Source organism: Ranitomeya variabilis, chromosome 2 (assembly GCF_051348905.1).
Source record: "Ranitomeya variabilis isolate aRanVar5 chromosome 2, aRanVar5.hap1, whole genome shotgun sequence".
NCBI classification, from domain to species: Eukaryota; Metazoa; Chordata; class Amphibia; order Anura; family Dendrobatidae; genus Ranitomeya; species Ranitomeya variabilis.
In genome coordinates this window covers 671,940,762-671,953,568 of record NC_135233.1, presented here as the reverse complement: position 1 = coordinate 671,953,568, position 12,807 = coordinate 671,940,762, and the positions used below count along the sequence as shown (strand labels likewise).

Here is a 12,807-nt window from a genome sequence, read left to right as displayed (position 1 = left end):
GGGTAACCAGGGTAAACATCGGGTTACTAAGCGCAGGGCCGCGCTTAGTAACCCGATGTTTACCCTGGTTACCATCGTAAATGTAAAAAAAACCGTCACCGCTGTGCTCTGCTTTTACTTTACGGCCGACACTCAGTAAGTGCGGGAAGCAGACGGCGAGGGACCTGACGGACACCGGAATGTGAGTATGTACAGTTTGTTTTTTTACATTTACGATGGTAACCAGGGTAAACATCGGGTTACTAAGCGCGGCCCTGCGCTTAGTAACCCGATGTTTACCCTGGTTACAAGCGAACGCATCGCTGGATCGGTGTCACACACACCGATGCAGCGATGACAGCGGGAGATCCAGCGACGAAATAAAGTTCCAAACGATCTGCTACGACGTACGATTCTCAGCGGGGTCCCTGATCGCTGCTGCATGTCAGACACAGCGATATCGTATGGATATCGCTGGAACGTCACGGATCGTGCCATCGTAGCCACCAAAGTGCCACTGTGAGACGGTACCCTTAGCCCCACTGCGTGCAAAACCAATTAAGATTATCTATGCACCTAGCTCTAGATTTAGATAAAGAAGCACTGGAGCACTTTTACCTACTCTAGCCTTTAAATGACTGGGAATAACAAGGCTAGAGTGTTATTATGAAGAATTAGGGACACAGTTTACCAAGTTAGTTTAGAACATTAGTCTTAGTTAGATAGCTATACTGATTTATCCTCATCTGACTCTAATTATCCTTATTAGTGCACTGAGTATATGAACATCTCTGTCCCTGATCCCGGTAGGGTTAATTAGGGATAGTAAGGAGAGCCGACGAGGAGCGAGGGCGCCACAGAGCAGGATATAGGGTGCCAACCTCCGCAGACAGGTAGGGTGCATCCAGTGAATATAGGGCTTGGCACTGTCCTGGTCTTTCCTGTGGTACGCTTGTTTTCTAATTGGTGATGGGTTTGCAAGTGCACATATGTTTTTAATAAATGCTTTAAATAAAGGTTATACTTTTTAGTATTTTGTTAAATTCTCTTTTGGGGAATTTTTCTGTGAGCCCACTCTCCCCAGTCCCACAAGCTCGCTGCCTCGGGGTAATCCTTGACACTGACCTCTCCTTCAAACCACATATCCAAGCTCTTTCCACTTCCTGCCAACTTCAACTCGAAAATATTTAACGGATCCGTACATTCCTCAACCAAGAATCTGCAAAAACCCTAGTCCATGCACTCATCATCTCCTTCCTTGACTACTGCAACCTCCTGCTCTGTGGCCAATTTGAACACTCTAGCACCCCTCCAATCTATTCTAAACTCTGCTACCCAACTAATCCACCTGTCCCCCCGCTATTCCCCGGCCTCTCCTCTCTGTCAATCCCTTCACTGGCTCCCCATTGCCCAGAGACTCTCAGTACAAAACCGTAACCATGACATACAAAGCCATCCACAATCTGTCTCCTTCATACATCTGTGACCTCGTCTCCCGGTACTTACCTGCACGCAACCTCCAATCCTCACAAGATCTCCTTCTCTCCCCTCTTATCTCCTCTTCCCACAATCACATACAAGATTTCTCTCGCACATCACCCATCTGGAACTCTCTACCACAACATATCAGACTCTCGCCCACCATCGAAACCTTCAAAAAGACCTACCTCTTCTGACAAGCCTACAACCTGCAGTAACCACCAATAGACCAAACCGCTGCACGACCAGCTCTACCCTCACCTACTGTATCCTCACCCATCCCTTGTAGATTGTGAGCCCTTGCGGGCAGGGTCCTCTCTCCTCCTGTACCAGTCGTGACTTGTTTTAGATTATTGTACTTGTTTTTATTATGTATACCCCTCCTCACATGTAAAGCGCCATGGAATAAATGGGGCTATAATAATAATAATATGTGCACAAAAATTGCAGATTGCATTCTAATAGGATGCTTAATGTAAGCGGTTTTTTTTAGCGGTTTTATCGCGTTTTTATAGCGGGAAAACCTCCAAAAAAACATGAAAAATCCTGAACGTGTGCACACCGCCTTATAGTTTATATTTCACAATTCTAACTTTATTTAGTTTCATACAATTTATATCTTACTTATCTTTACCTCTGTTTAGGTGATGGGAACTGTTTAATGCATTCTGCGTCCATGTATATGTGGGGTGTACAGGACACGGATTTAGTGCTCCGGAAAACATTGCACAATGTCCTGAAGACAACAGATACACGCAACTTTAAATTCCGCTGGCAGCTGGACTGCGTAAAATCCACAGTGTTTCAGCAGACAGAACTGCGATATGACACACGGGTAAGGTGTTCCAGCTGTTTTTATTGAAACAAGTTAGCTTCTAGGAGTCAGACATTGATGATTATGGCGGTGTAAATGCCAATGTAAACAGCAGTTTTTAGCTTTAAAGGGGTTTTCCAGTCCAAATCAATAAGTCTGCAGGCACTCTGTGTGACTGCAGACTCAGCAATCCCCTCAGCAATCCCCCAAACTGTGCACTTCAGGGATTCGCCGATTTTTGAGCCGGAGCGGATTTTATGTATGAATCATGCATGCTCCCGGCCAGTGGGTGTAGCCTCACTTTCATACACTTGTATAGAATGAGGCTGCACCCTCTAGTCAGCCACGCCCACTGGACGGCGCCATCACTAGTTAAGATGTGGCCTCGCTCAGTACAAGTGTGCGGAAGCGAGGCCGCGCCCACTAGACAGGCTGTGGCCAGGGGTATGTATAACTCGTATATACCTTCAGAAACCGGGGAATTCTCGCAGCGCACAGTGCATGCGCTGGGGGGATTCATAAGTCTGCAATCACACAGAGTGACCGCAGACTTATCAATTTAGACCAGACAACCCTTTTAAGGATAAATCTAGTTAAAGGAGCATTCCCATCTTAAACATTTATGGAATACTTAAAGAATATGCCATAAATATATAGATGCAAGTCCAGCAGTGGCACAGACCAGAACCCTATTCTCGAGTGGGACTTTCATTTACTATACATTTTTACCATATCCCAATAGATATAGAATAAATGTACAAGATGGCAATACCCTTTTAAAACTACATTTCTGATCTGTTTTTGAAAATTGGTCGGTTATCTCGGACCATTACGATTGCCAGAGTGAAACGTCTATATAGAAAGATTACACCCCTTTTGAACTGATCATAAATTTGCTTGACAGATTTCTCCGATCATTGCCATCGGTTTCAGCATTCTATAGAGGTCTAATATCACAGACTTTAACACATGTATCTATCATTTTGGCTGGGTTTCTTTTTTAATGTTTGTAATTTTAAATAGATTGTATAAATATTTTTTTTTTTTCCCAAAAATTAAATATAATTCATTGTATATATTTTTGAACTGTAGAACTGGGATGAAGAATGGGAACATCTTGTCAATATGGCATCCACGGATACCTCGGTAGGCCACAGTGGCCTCCAGTACAATTGCCTTGAAGAGATTCACATATTTGTGTTGGCCAACATCCTTCGGAGGTCAATTATCGTTATTGCAGGTAACAAAACAAAAATTACAGACTTAAAGATTTATATGTTACAAATACTGTAGTAGGCTAAAGAGAGTAAATGGCATAAAAAGCAAATGTGCTGGGGCTAATATATGAGAATTATGGAGAAACCCTTTAGTAGACAATAGTTCTTAACTCCTTTGCAACATTGCTTAATAGTTTTGAACAGCTGACATGTGCTGCTAACAGCTGCAGGAGGAATAGCGATCCTCTTACAGCTGTTAACTAGTGATGAGCGAGTGTACTCGTTACTCGAGATTTCCCGAGCAATCTCAGGTGACCTCTGAGTATTTTTTAGTTCTCGGAGATTTAGTTTTAATTGCCGCAGCTGAATAATTTACAGCTACTAGCCAGCATAAGTACATGTGGGGGTTGCCTGGTTGCTAGGGAATCCCCAAATGTAATGAAACTGGCTAAGAGATGTAAATCATTCAGCTGCGGCGATGAAAACTAAATCTCCGAGCATTAAAAAATACTCGGCGGTCACCCGAGCGTGCTTGGGAAATCTCGAGTAACGAGTGTATTCGCTCATCACTAGTGTTGAGCATTCTGATACCGCAAGTATCGGGTATCGGCCGATATTTGCTGTATCGGAATTCCGATACCGAGTTCCGATATTTTTGTGATATCAGAATCGGAAGTTCCCAGTGTATGGTTCCCATGGTCTGGAGGAGAGGAGACTCTCCTTCAGGCCCTGGGATCCATATTCATGTAAAAAATAAAGAATAAAAATAAAAAATGTGGATATACTCACCCCTCTGGCGGACCCTGGACCTTAGCGATGTAACCGGCAGCCTCCGTTCCTAAGAATGCAGTGTGTAGGACCTGCGATGACGTCGCGGCTTGTGATTGGTCGCGTGAGCGGTCACATGAGCGGTCACGCGACCAATCACAAGCCGCGACGTCATCGAAGGTCCTTCACTCTGCATTCTTAGGAACGGAGGCTGCCGGTTACATCGCTAAGGTCCAGGGTCCGCCGGAGGGGTGAGTATATCCATATTTTTTATTTTTATTCTTTATTTTTTACATGAATATGGATCCCAGGGCCTGAAGGAGAGTTTCCTCTCCTTCAGACCCTGGGAACCATCCAGGATACCTTCCGATATTTGTGTCCCATTGACTTGTATTGGTATCGGGTATCAGTATCGGCGAGACCCGATATTTTGCCGGTATCGGCTGATCCAATCCGATACCGATACTTTCGAATATCGGAAGGTATCGCTCAACACTACTCATCACTACTGTTAACCCATTAAATGCCGCTTCCGACAAGCACACCGGAAATCCGCCCAGCGGTGATCGCGGGTCACCGATGAGTTGGCATGACAACCAGAGACCTCCTGAAGACCTCTATGGTTGTCACTGTCGGATTGCTATGAGCACCGCCCGGTGGTCGGCGCTCGTAGCAAGTGAGGAATTCTGCTACATGCAGGCGATCTGATCATCGCCTGTATGTAGCAGAACCGATCGGGTTATAGCAGCTTCTAGTCAACCATGGAGACTATTGAAGCATGCCAAAAGTTAAAAAAAAAAAAATGTTTTTAAAAATATAAATAAATTTAAAAAAATATAAAAGTTCAAATGTTCAAATCACCCCCCTTTCGCCCCATTCAAAATAAAACGATTAAAAAAATCAAACATAGACATATTTGGTATCGTCACGTTCAGAATTGCCCGATCTATCAATAAAAAAAAGGATTATCCTGATCACTAAACGGCATAGCGAGAAAAAAGTCCGTGCCAGATACAACCCATCTTAGACGAAGTGCTGGTTATGAAGTAGAGCCCTAGTCCTTTACAAGTATATTATGTTTTCTGAAAGCATGTTAGTAATTATTCTAAATTCTTGCCCAACAGATAACGTGTTCAGAAGTATGGAGTCTGGTTCCAGTTTTTCACCTCTTAATGTTGCTGGAGTCTACCTGCCTCTTCATTGGCCTGCACAGGAATGTTATAGATACCCCATTATCCTTGGCTATGACAGCCAGCACTTTGCACCTCTTGTCACTATGAAAGACACAGGACCAGGTACGTACAGCTCTGCTGAACAACGAGAACAATTTTCGTTTCTTACATTTTATTTTACTTTGTAGTATTATTACATGAATAGTATTTAGCTTCCCATGGTGATGATATGATAATAATACTGTAATTCTTGTTATCCACACAGAAATCCGAGCTGTCCCATTAGTGCTCAATGAAAAAGGCAGTTTTGAAGATATGAAAGTGCACTTTTTAACGGACCATGAAGAGCAATCCCGGGAGAAGCTGATTAAGGAGTATTTGCATGTGCTGGAGGTGCCTGTGCAGTCCTGGGAGCGTGGCACCACTCACCTAGTAAACACTGCCAGGTTGGTTCTTCTCTGTAATGCATGCACAATGCTTTACATAGTCGGTGACATACAGCGCTTCTAGCAACCATTGTGTGTTGGAGCTACGAAATATGCCATCAATACTTTGTTTTACAAATATCTGTTAAATGAAAAGTCATTTATAAGGAACTTGTCATGTCTTCAAACGCTTTTAACCTGCAGATATATGTGATATTCTACAGGTTAATAGCATTCCTTTGGTGTCCAATGTCTTTCTGAATGTGTGGCTCCTGGGAGAAAATGAACTTTATTCCTCCCAGGAGCTGCTGGCTTTCAGTCATAGAGGCGTGCCTAGATCGGCTGCAGTCACCGCTCACAGTATTATGAGCAGCGGCTGTAAGCATGTCCTGAATCTTTAATTTGACAACTCACTTTGCACAGATGCACTGCAGAGCGGGCTGTCAATCAAAGTGCCGGGGTGTGCCTACAGCTGCCGCTCACTGTGTACTGAGTGATGGCTGAAGCCGGCGGCTCCTAAGAGGAATAAAGTTAATTTCCTCCTGGTAGCTGCGCTTTCATTAAGGCGAACCGGTACCATTATAATGCTATTAGCCTGCAGATTAATAATACACCTACAGGTTATTAGAGTTTGCTAACATGACAGGTTCCCTTTAATGTTGGTCTTGTCATGTGTCGACAACTGCCCTTGCCCATAGAATTATAGGGAAAACCGCCTTCAATAGTTTTAAGTTGTCTGAAGATATTTAATAGGTTAATTTAATTTTTTGCAGGCTTGATGAAAGCAATTTACCCAAGGAAATCAATTTGGTAGAAGACTATTTTCAGCTGGTCCAGCATGAACACAAGAGGTGGCAAGAGACCAAAGGTGGAAGAAGCCGATTTGAGATTTCCCTTCCTCAGCTGTCTCTCGTTGAAGTGAAATGTGAAACATTAAACTGTCCTTTCTTCATGTCGGTCAGCACGCAGCCCTACTGTCATGAGTGCTACGATAAGAAACAGAAATCCGCTGACAGGACTAAAGCCCAAATCCAGATGGGTGAATCTATACATCTCAAGCCTGAATATCATGAGCCATCAAGTGAAAGAGCAGACGAGTCGTTGTCAGACCCTGCTGCGGCACTGGCAACAGCACCCAGCCTTTTTCTTTTCAGCGAAACGAATGCAATGAAATGTAAAACAGCCGACTGCCCATTTACATTGAATGTGGAGCTGAATGGACTCTGTGAACACTGTCACAATGCCAGGCATCATCAGCTAGGTAATGGCACTGATAGGGTTAGGACTACTGACATAATTAGGTGCAATATATGTTTTCAGCACGCCACTAGAACTTTTAACGGTATTTGCAGTTCTTGCTTTAAACGGACTACAGAACGCTCCCACAGTTCCAGCATCCCCCCTTTACTACATCAGAGGTCTGTCTCTGATCCTGTCAATTTGTCAAGGAGCCTTGTGAATTTATCAGGTCAAGAGGCCATTAGCAATGAGAGGCAGACATCAAGCCCTGGGTCACATTCTGGGACAAATTGCAATGTAGAAGAGAGGACGGCTTTCCACAAATGTAGAAAACCCGGTTGCCAATATTTTGGTACACTACAAAATGAAGGATTTTGCACCCTATGCTTCTTTGAGTATAAAGAAAACAGTGGTAGGTAATTTCTCTGCTTTTTTGATCGTTTTCTTAAAATGTTACATATTTATTAGTAGTAAAGGTGCAGGTTTATACAGTTGGGTCCAGAAATGTTTTGACAATGACGGAATTGTCGTGATTTAGGCTCTGCAAGCCACTATTTTTTATTTAAAATGAAATAACCGAAAAGAAATTGAAGTGTAGACTTGCAGGTTTAATCAAAGGGGTTGAACAAAAATATCCTGCAAAACTTTTAGGAATTGAAACCATTTATCTACAAAGCCTTTTCATTTCAGGGTCTCAAAAGCTCAAACATACTTGGACAAATTAACTTAATTATAAATAAAATGTCCATTTTTAATACTTTGAATAGAATCCTTTGCAGGTTTCCTCCTTTGGGATGCTTTTGTCATGTGCTTTCTTTGTGAATCTTTCTGCCTTAGAGGGGTGTTCCCATCTCAATGATCCTATCCCAATATGTAGTAGGTATAAAATTAGCAAATATCTACAATTATAAATGTAGTATAGTTCTTCTGATTTGCTATGTTGCTTAACTCATGTGCAGGGCATTGCAGTAGCTTAGGTATCCATGGTTACAACCACTCATACAGTGACAGTGGCTGTAATCATGGAGATGTGCATACCTTTTTGACTTCCCAAGCTCAGCAGTACGCTGTTTTTTTTGTAGAATGAACCAAACTGTTGATTTGGCCACTTCTAACCTTTCTGCTATCTCTATGATGGATTTCTTCTATTTTTTCAGCCTAATGATGGTCTCTTTCTCTTCCATTGAAAGCTTTTTTGAAAATATGTTGTGGGTTCACAGCAACAGCCCACTAATGCAAATGCCACACCTGGAGTCAGCTAAAATCTGCATAATTGATGATGGATTAAAGGTACTGTCACACAGTGGCACTTTGATCGCTCCAACGGCACGATCCGTGGCGTTGCAGCGTCGCTTGATTATCGCTCCAGCGTCGTAGACTGCGGTCACACTTTGCAATGCACGGCGCTTGAGCGATAATTTCATGACGTAGTTGCGATGTAGAAGTCATACGGGACATTGGGAATATCGTGCACACCTTTGTTACACGCTGCGATCATACCGCCACAGCGGGACACTTGACGACGAAATAAAGTTTCAAACGATCTGCTACGACGTACGATTCTCAGCGGGGTCCCTGATCGCAGTAGCGTGTCAGACACAGCGATATTGTAACTATATCGCTGGAACGTCACGGATCGTGCCGTTGTAGCGACCAAAGTGCCACTGTGTGACAGTACCCTAACAAAGTAATAGCCTATGCAGCCCATGAAAGAGCTTTTGAGATAATTGTTTAATTACTTTTGGCCCCTTTAAAAAAAAGTCAGCTACATATTAAACAGCTGTAATTCCTAAACCCTTACTCTAATTAGGATGTGAATGCCCTTAAAGCCCACATTGATAACCCCATTATCTTGAATACATTTTGGTAAACAGCTACCGTAAAACACTAAATCTTGTATCACTGTCCAAATATTTCTGAACCTAGCTGTATATACAAAGACGTATTATGCTTTAAAGCTATAGAAAATCAGCTGCTAACTGAAGCCACTAACTCAAATAGTTGGTCATAAGAGTGAGGGAGTACCAACATCTTTCTTGCTCTCTGAAAATGAGAAAAAGAAAGATGTGAAATAGTGATTTGCAGATAATGATACAATAGTTGTATATTCAGGTCTGCAAACTGCACTGTAACTAAAATGGGGTTATGAGAAATGGATAGAGAAAGCAATAATGGAATGTATTGTGTACACTGTTGTCCTAAAGTTCAGAGTTGCCGTTTCTTAGATCCCACTTCGTTCTCTATTGGGCCTAAGACTAATATTGAGCATTCACATCTCACCCTGACTGGCATTTTTATAAATCACACAGCAGTCTATATGAAAATACTGGTTCAAGGCAAGGCAAGGGCAACAGATGTGTTTCACGGATCTTCTGACCTTAGAAAGAATTCTAGGCAAATACTGAATTTTCCCACCCTTCTAAGTGATTAGGTGTTAAAGCCACCTCCGTGCATGGAACGAGCTGTAAGAGCTTTCTCGTTCTACTTACTCTATATGTTATTTGTGCCACTAATATTAATAATAATGTGACTTATATTTTCCAGGAGTTAAACTGAATAAATCCAGCAAACCAGCACAAAGCAATGTCAGTGTGGCTGCCTTCAAGAACATGAGTCGGTGCTTGGGTCGGGAGTGCAGCACGTTAGGCAGCACATTGTTTGAGGGATTCTGCCAGAAGTGCTACATTGAAGCTCAGAACCAAAGATACCAGGAAGCAAGAAATTCAGAGGAACGACTACAAAGACAAACAGAGGTAGTTATTGATATGCTGATGTGTTAAAACCATCTAGGTTCATTGTAATTTTCTTATCATTAAAAAGATTTTTTACATGCATGATATTAGTGGAGGTGACCAGGTATTGGACAGCTCCTCTAATATCATGCATGTAAAAATTCTTATATTAATATCCTTATGATGATGAAAAATTAAAATAAGTAATTTCCCTTGAGAAACAAAAACAACATACTTAAAGGGGTTTTCCCATGAGTAAAAATAGATACTGGAACAATAATAACTTCCACAATTGGACGTGTTTATAATAAAATGTTCCTGTGCTGAGATAATCTTATACATGTGCCCCTGCTGTGTACTGTGTAATGGCCGTGTCTGACCGTACAGGAACATGGTCTGATCATACCAAAGCTCCTGAGCAGGGGAGGAATACTATGAAGCCTCAGCGGCCACTATTGGGCTGCTGCACTCACTGCTTCCACTTGTCAAAGGCAACTAAGTGCACAGCAGCCCAATAGTGTCCGCAGAGGCTGCAGGGCTCAAGTGACATAACAATGTCACTCGTACAGCCTGCTGCTCTGAGGTTACATGACAAAAATCTGGTGATAGGTTCCCTTCAAATAAGAGTAATTATTTTAGGAAATGTTTTGAAACCCTCCATGTCTGAAATCAAAATAATTTTTATCCTCAGAGATCTGGACAAAATCGAACTGGTAATCACATAAAAATTTGTGCCAGAGATGTCTGCAGAAACCCAGTTACAGGCAAAAATGATGAACTTTGTGAGCAGTGCAAGCACAGAGGAGGCCATCATAAGTTATCTGGAGAAGATACACCTAAGCTGCGGTGTCGGGCACCAGGGTGTGATCACTACGGCAATAACAAGTGCAATGGGTTTTGTAATGAATGCTACCAGTTCAAACAGATGTATGGATAACTTGGAAAAAACCTGGACACCCACAAATGGTGCTACCTTCTAAACACTCCATAAAAGACATTACGGAAGAGACTGCTTTTACTAAATATTTGGTTATATATATTAATTTGGTATTTATCTCATTAATATGTAGTTACGTAAATATACTCGTAAAAACAAAGAGAAATTGTGTTTTGTTGAATCACCATTCTTATTATGCTGCAAATACTACTGTTCCTTTAATAGATTTATTTTTTTATGCATGTCTGAAATTACTGGTTGTTTGTTTGTTTTTTTAAATATTTATGCTCTCGCAGTATCATAATAAATCAGAATAGTTAAAAATCCAATGAACCCAATGACAGTCGATGTCAAGGTAAATTATATAATCTTCTGATGCCCAGTAACGATAAAAGTGTTTAAAGTATATGTTCATTTTTGAATGCTACTTTACAGCTAAAGCAAATGGCTGTATGTACTGTGCACTAGCCCGGAGATACTGCTTATCGTACAATCTATTATCTTTCAGAGCAGTGTCCCTAATTCTAGTAATTGCCCCTAAACGTAACATTTAACTGAACTCATGCAATGATGCACTGCGTTCTGAGAGATCAGGTTTTCCCACATTGCTGCATAGACTAAACTTCCCATATGGTAATTCACAAACTTTGTGCAGAAGCACTTTTAGCTGTGAATGCTCCTGTAGATGCAAATCAGCTCTAACATATAGAGTCTTTTTGATAGGTAAAGCAAGGTACCATATTTGCAAAGTTGATCTGCTTTTCTCTTTAGTGAAAGGCTGCAAGATTTGCCAGCTACTCTACATGCAAACCAATTTGTAGCTTTTGTAATATGTTAGAAATTTATCAGTGTTTTTTGTAATTTTTCTGACCTCCAAAATGCTCAAAGTTTGCACTTCGGTTTTGTATAAAGATTTGCGACTTTTTGTGATATGTCGCTTTTGCCACTTTTAACAAGTAAGTGGAAATGTGGTTATATTTGCCAATTGGACTATACCAGCTTATTTACTTTTTAGCTTTTTAACCCCTTCCCGACATGTGACGGAATAGTACGTCACATGTCGGGACCCCCGCTTTGATGTGCGCTCCGGCGGTGAGCGCACATCAAAGTCGCGACATGTCAGCTGTTTTTTACAGCTGACATGTGCGCGCAATAGCGGCGGGTGAAATCGCGATCACCCGCCGCTATTAACTAGTTAAATGCCGCTGTCAAACGCAGACAGCGGCATTTAACTACCGCATCCGGCCGTGCGGCCGGATATGAGCGCATCGCCGACCCCTGTCACATGATCGGGGGTCGGCGATGCTCCTCCATTGTAACCATAGAGGTCCTTGAGACCTCTATGGTTACTGATTGCCGGTGGCTGTGAGCGCCCCCCCTGTGGTCGGCGCTCACAGCACACCTGCATTTTAGCTACATAACAGCGATCTGATGATCGCTGTTATGTAGCAGAGCCGATCGGGCTGTGCCTGCTTCTAGCCTCCCATGGAGGCTATAGAAGCATGGCAAAAGTAAAAAAAAAAAGTTTTTAAAAATGTGAAAAAAATAAAAAAAACATAAAAGTTTAAATCACCCCCCTTTCGCCCCAATCAAAATAAATCAATAATAAAAAAAAAAAACCTACACATATTTGGTATCGCCGCGTTCAGAATCGCCCGATCTATCAATTAAAAAAAAGCATTAACCTGATCGCTAAATGGCGTAATGAGAAAAAAATTCGAAACGCCAGATTTACGTTTTTTTGGTCGCCACGACATTGCATTAAAATGCAATAACGGGCGATCAAAAGAACGTATCTACACCAAAATGCTATCATTAAAAACGCCAGCTCGGCACGCAAAAAATAAGCCCTCACCTGACCCCAGATCACGAAAAATGGAGACGCTACGAGTATCGGAAAATGGCGCAATTTTGTTTTGTTTTGTTTTTTGCAAAGTTTGGAATTTTTTTTCACCACTTAGGTGAAAAATAACCTAGTCATGTTAGGTGTCTATGAACTCGTAGTGACCTGGAGAATCATAATGGCAGGTCAGTTTTAGCATTTA

The 12,807-nt window shown here is 41.9% G+C and overlaps 1 protein-coding gene and 1 long non-coding RNA gene across 4 annotated transcripts in view; one reads left to right on the top strand and one right to left on the bottom strand.

The window, feature by feature from the left end:
- Nucleotides 1-11,785, top strand: part of TNFAIP3 (TNF alpha induced protein 3) — a 31,695-nt gene extending 19,910 nt beyond the window's left edge. For 2 of the 3 annotated variants that reach the window (XM_077289278.1, XM_077289277.1), the window contains exons 3-9: nt 2,103-2,293; nt 3,365-3,512; nt 5,382-5,552; nt 5,695-5,875; nt 6,628-7,505; nt 9,638-9,846; nt 10,517-11,785. In XM_077289278.1, the coding sequence (XP_077145393.1) occupies nt 2,103-2,293; nt 3,365-3,512; nt 5,382-5,552; nt 5,695-5,875; nt 6,628-7,505; nt 9,638-9,846; nt 10,517-10,762 (2,024 nt within the window). In that variant the 3' untranslated portion in view covers nt 10,763-11,785. The remainder of the gene's footprint in view (nt 1-2,102; nt 2,294-3,364; nt 3,513-5,381; nt 5,553-5,694; nt 5,876-6,627; nt 7,506-9,637; nt 9,847-10,516) is intronic. The other variant, XM_077289279.1, reaches the window with a different exon arrangement.
- The window catches only part of LOC143807584 (uncharacterized), a 1,151,218-nt gene that overhangs the window by 87,853 nt on the left and 1,050,558 nt on the right, over nt 1-12,807 (bottom strand). The gene's annotated exons all lie outside the window — the stretch shown is intronic.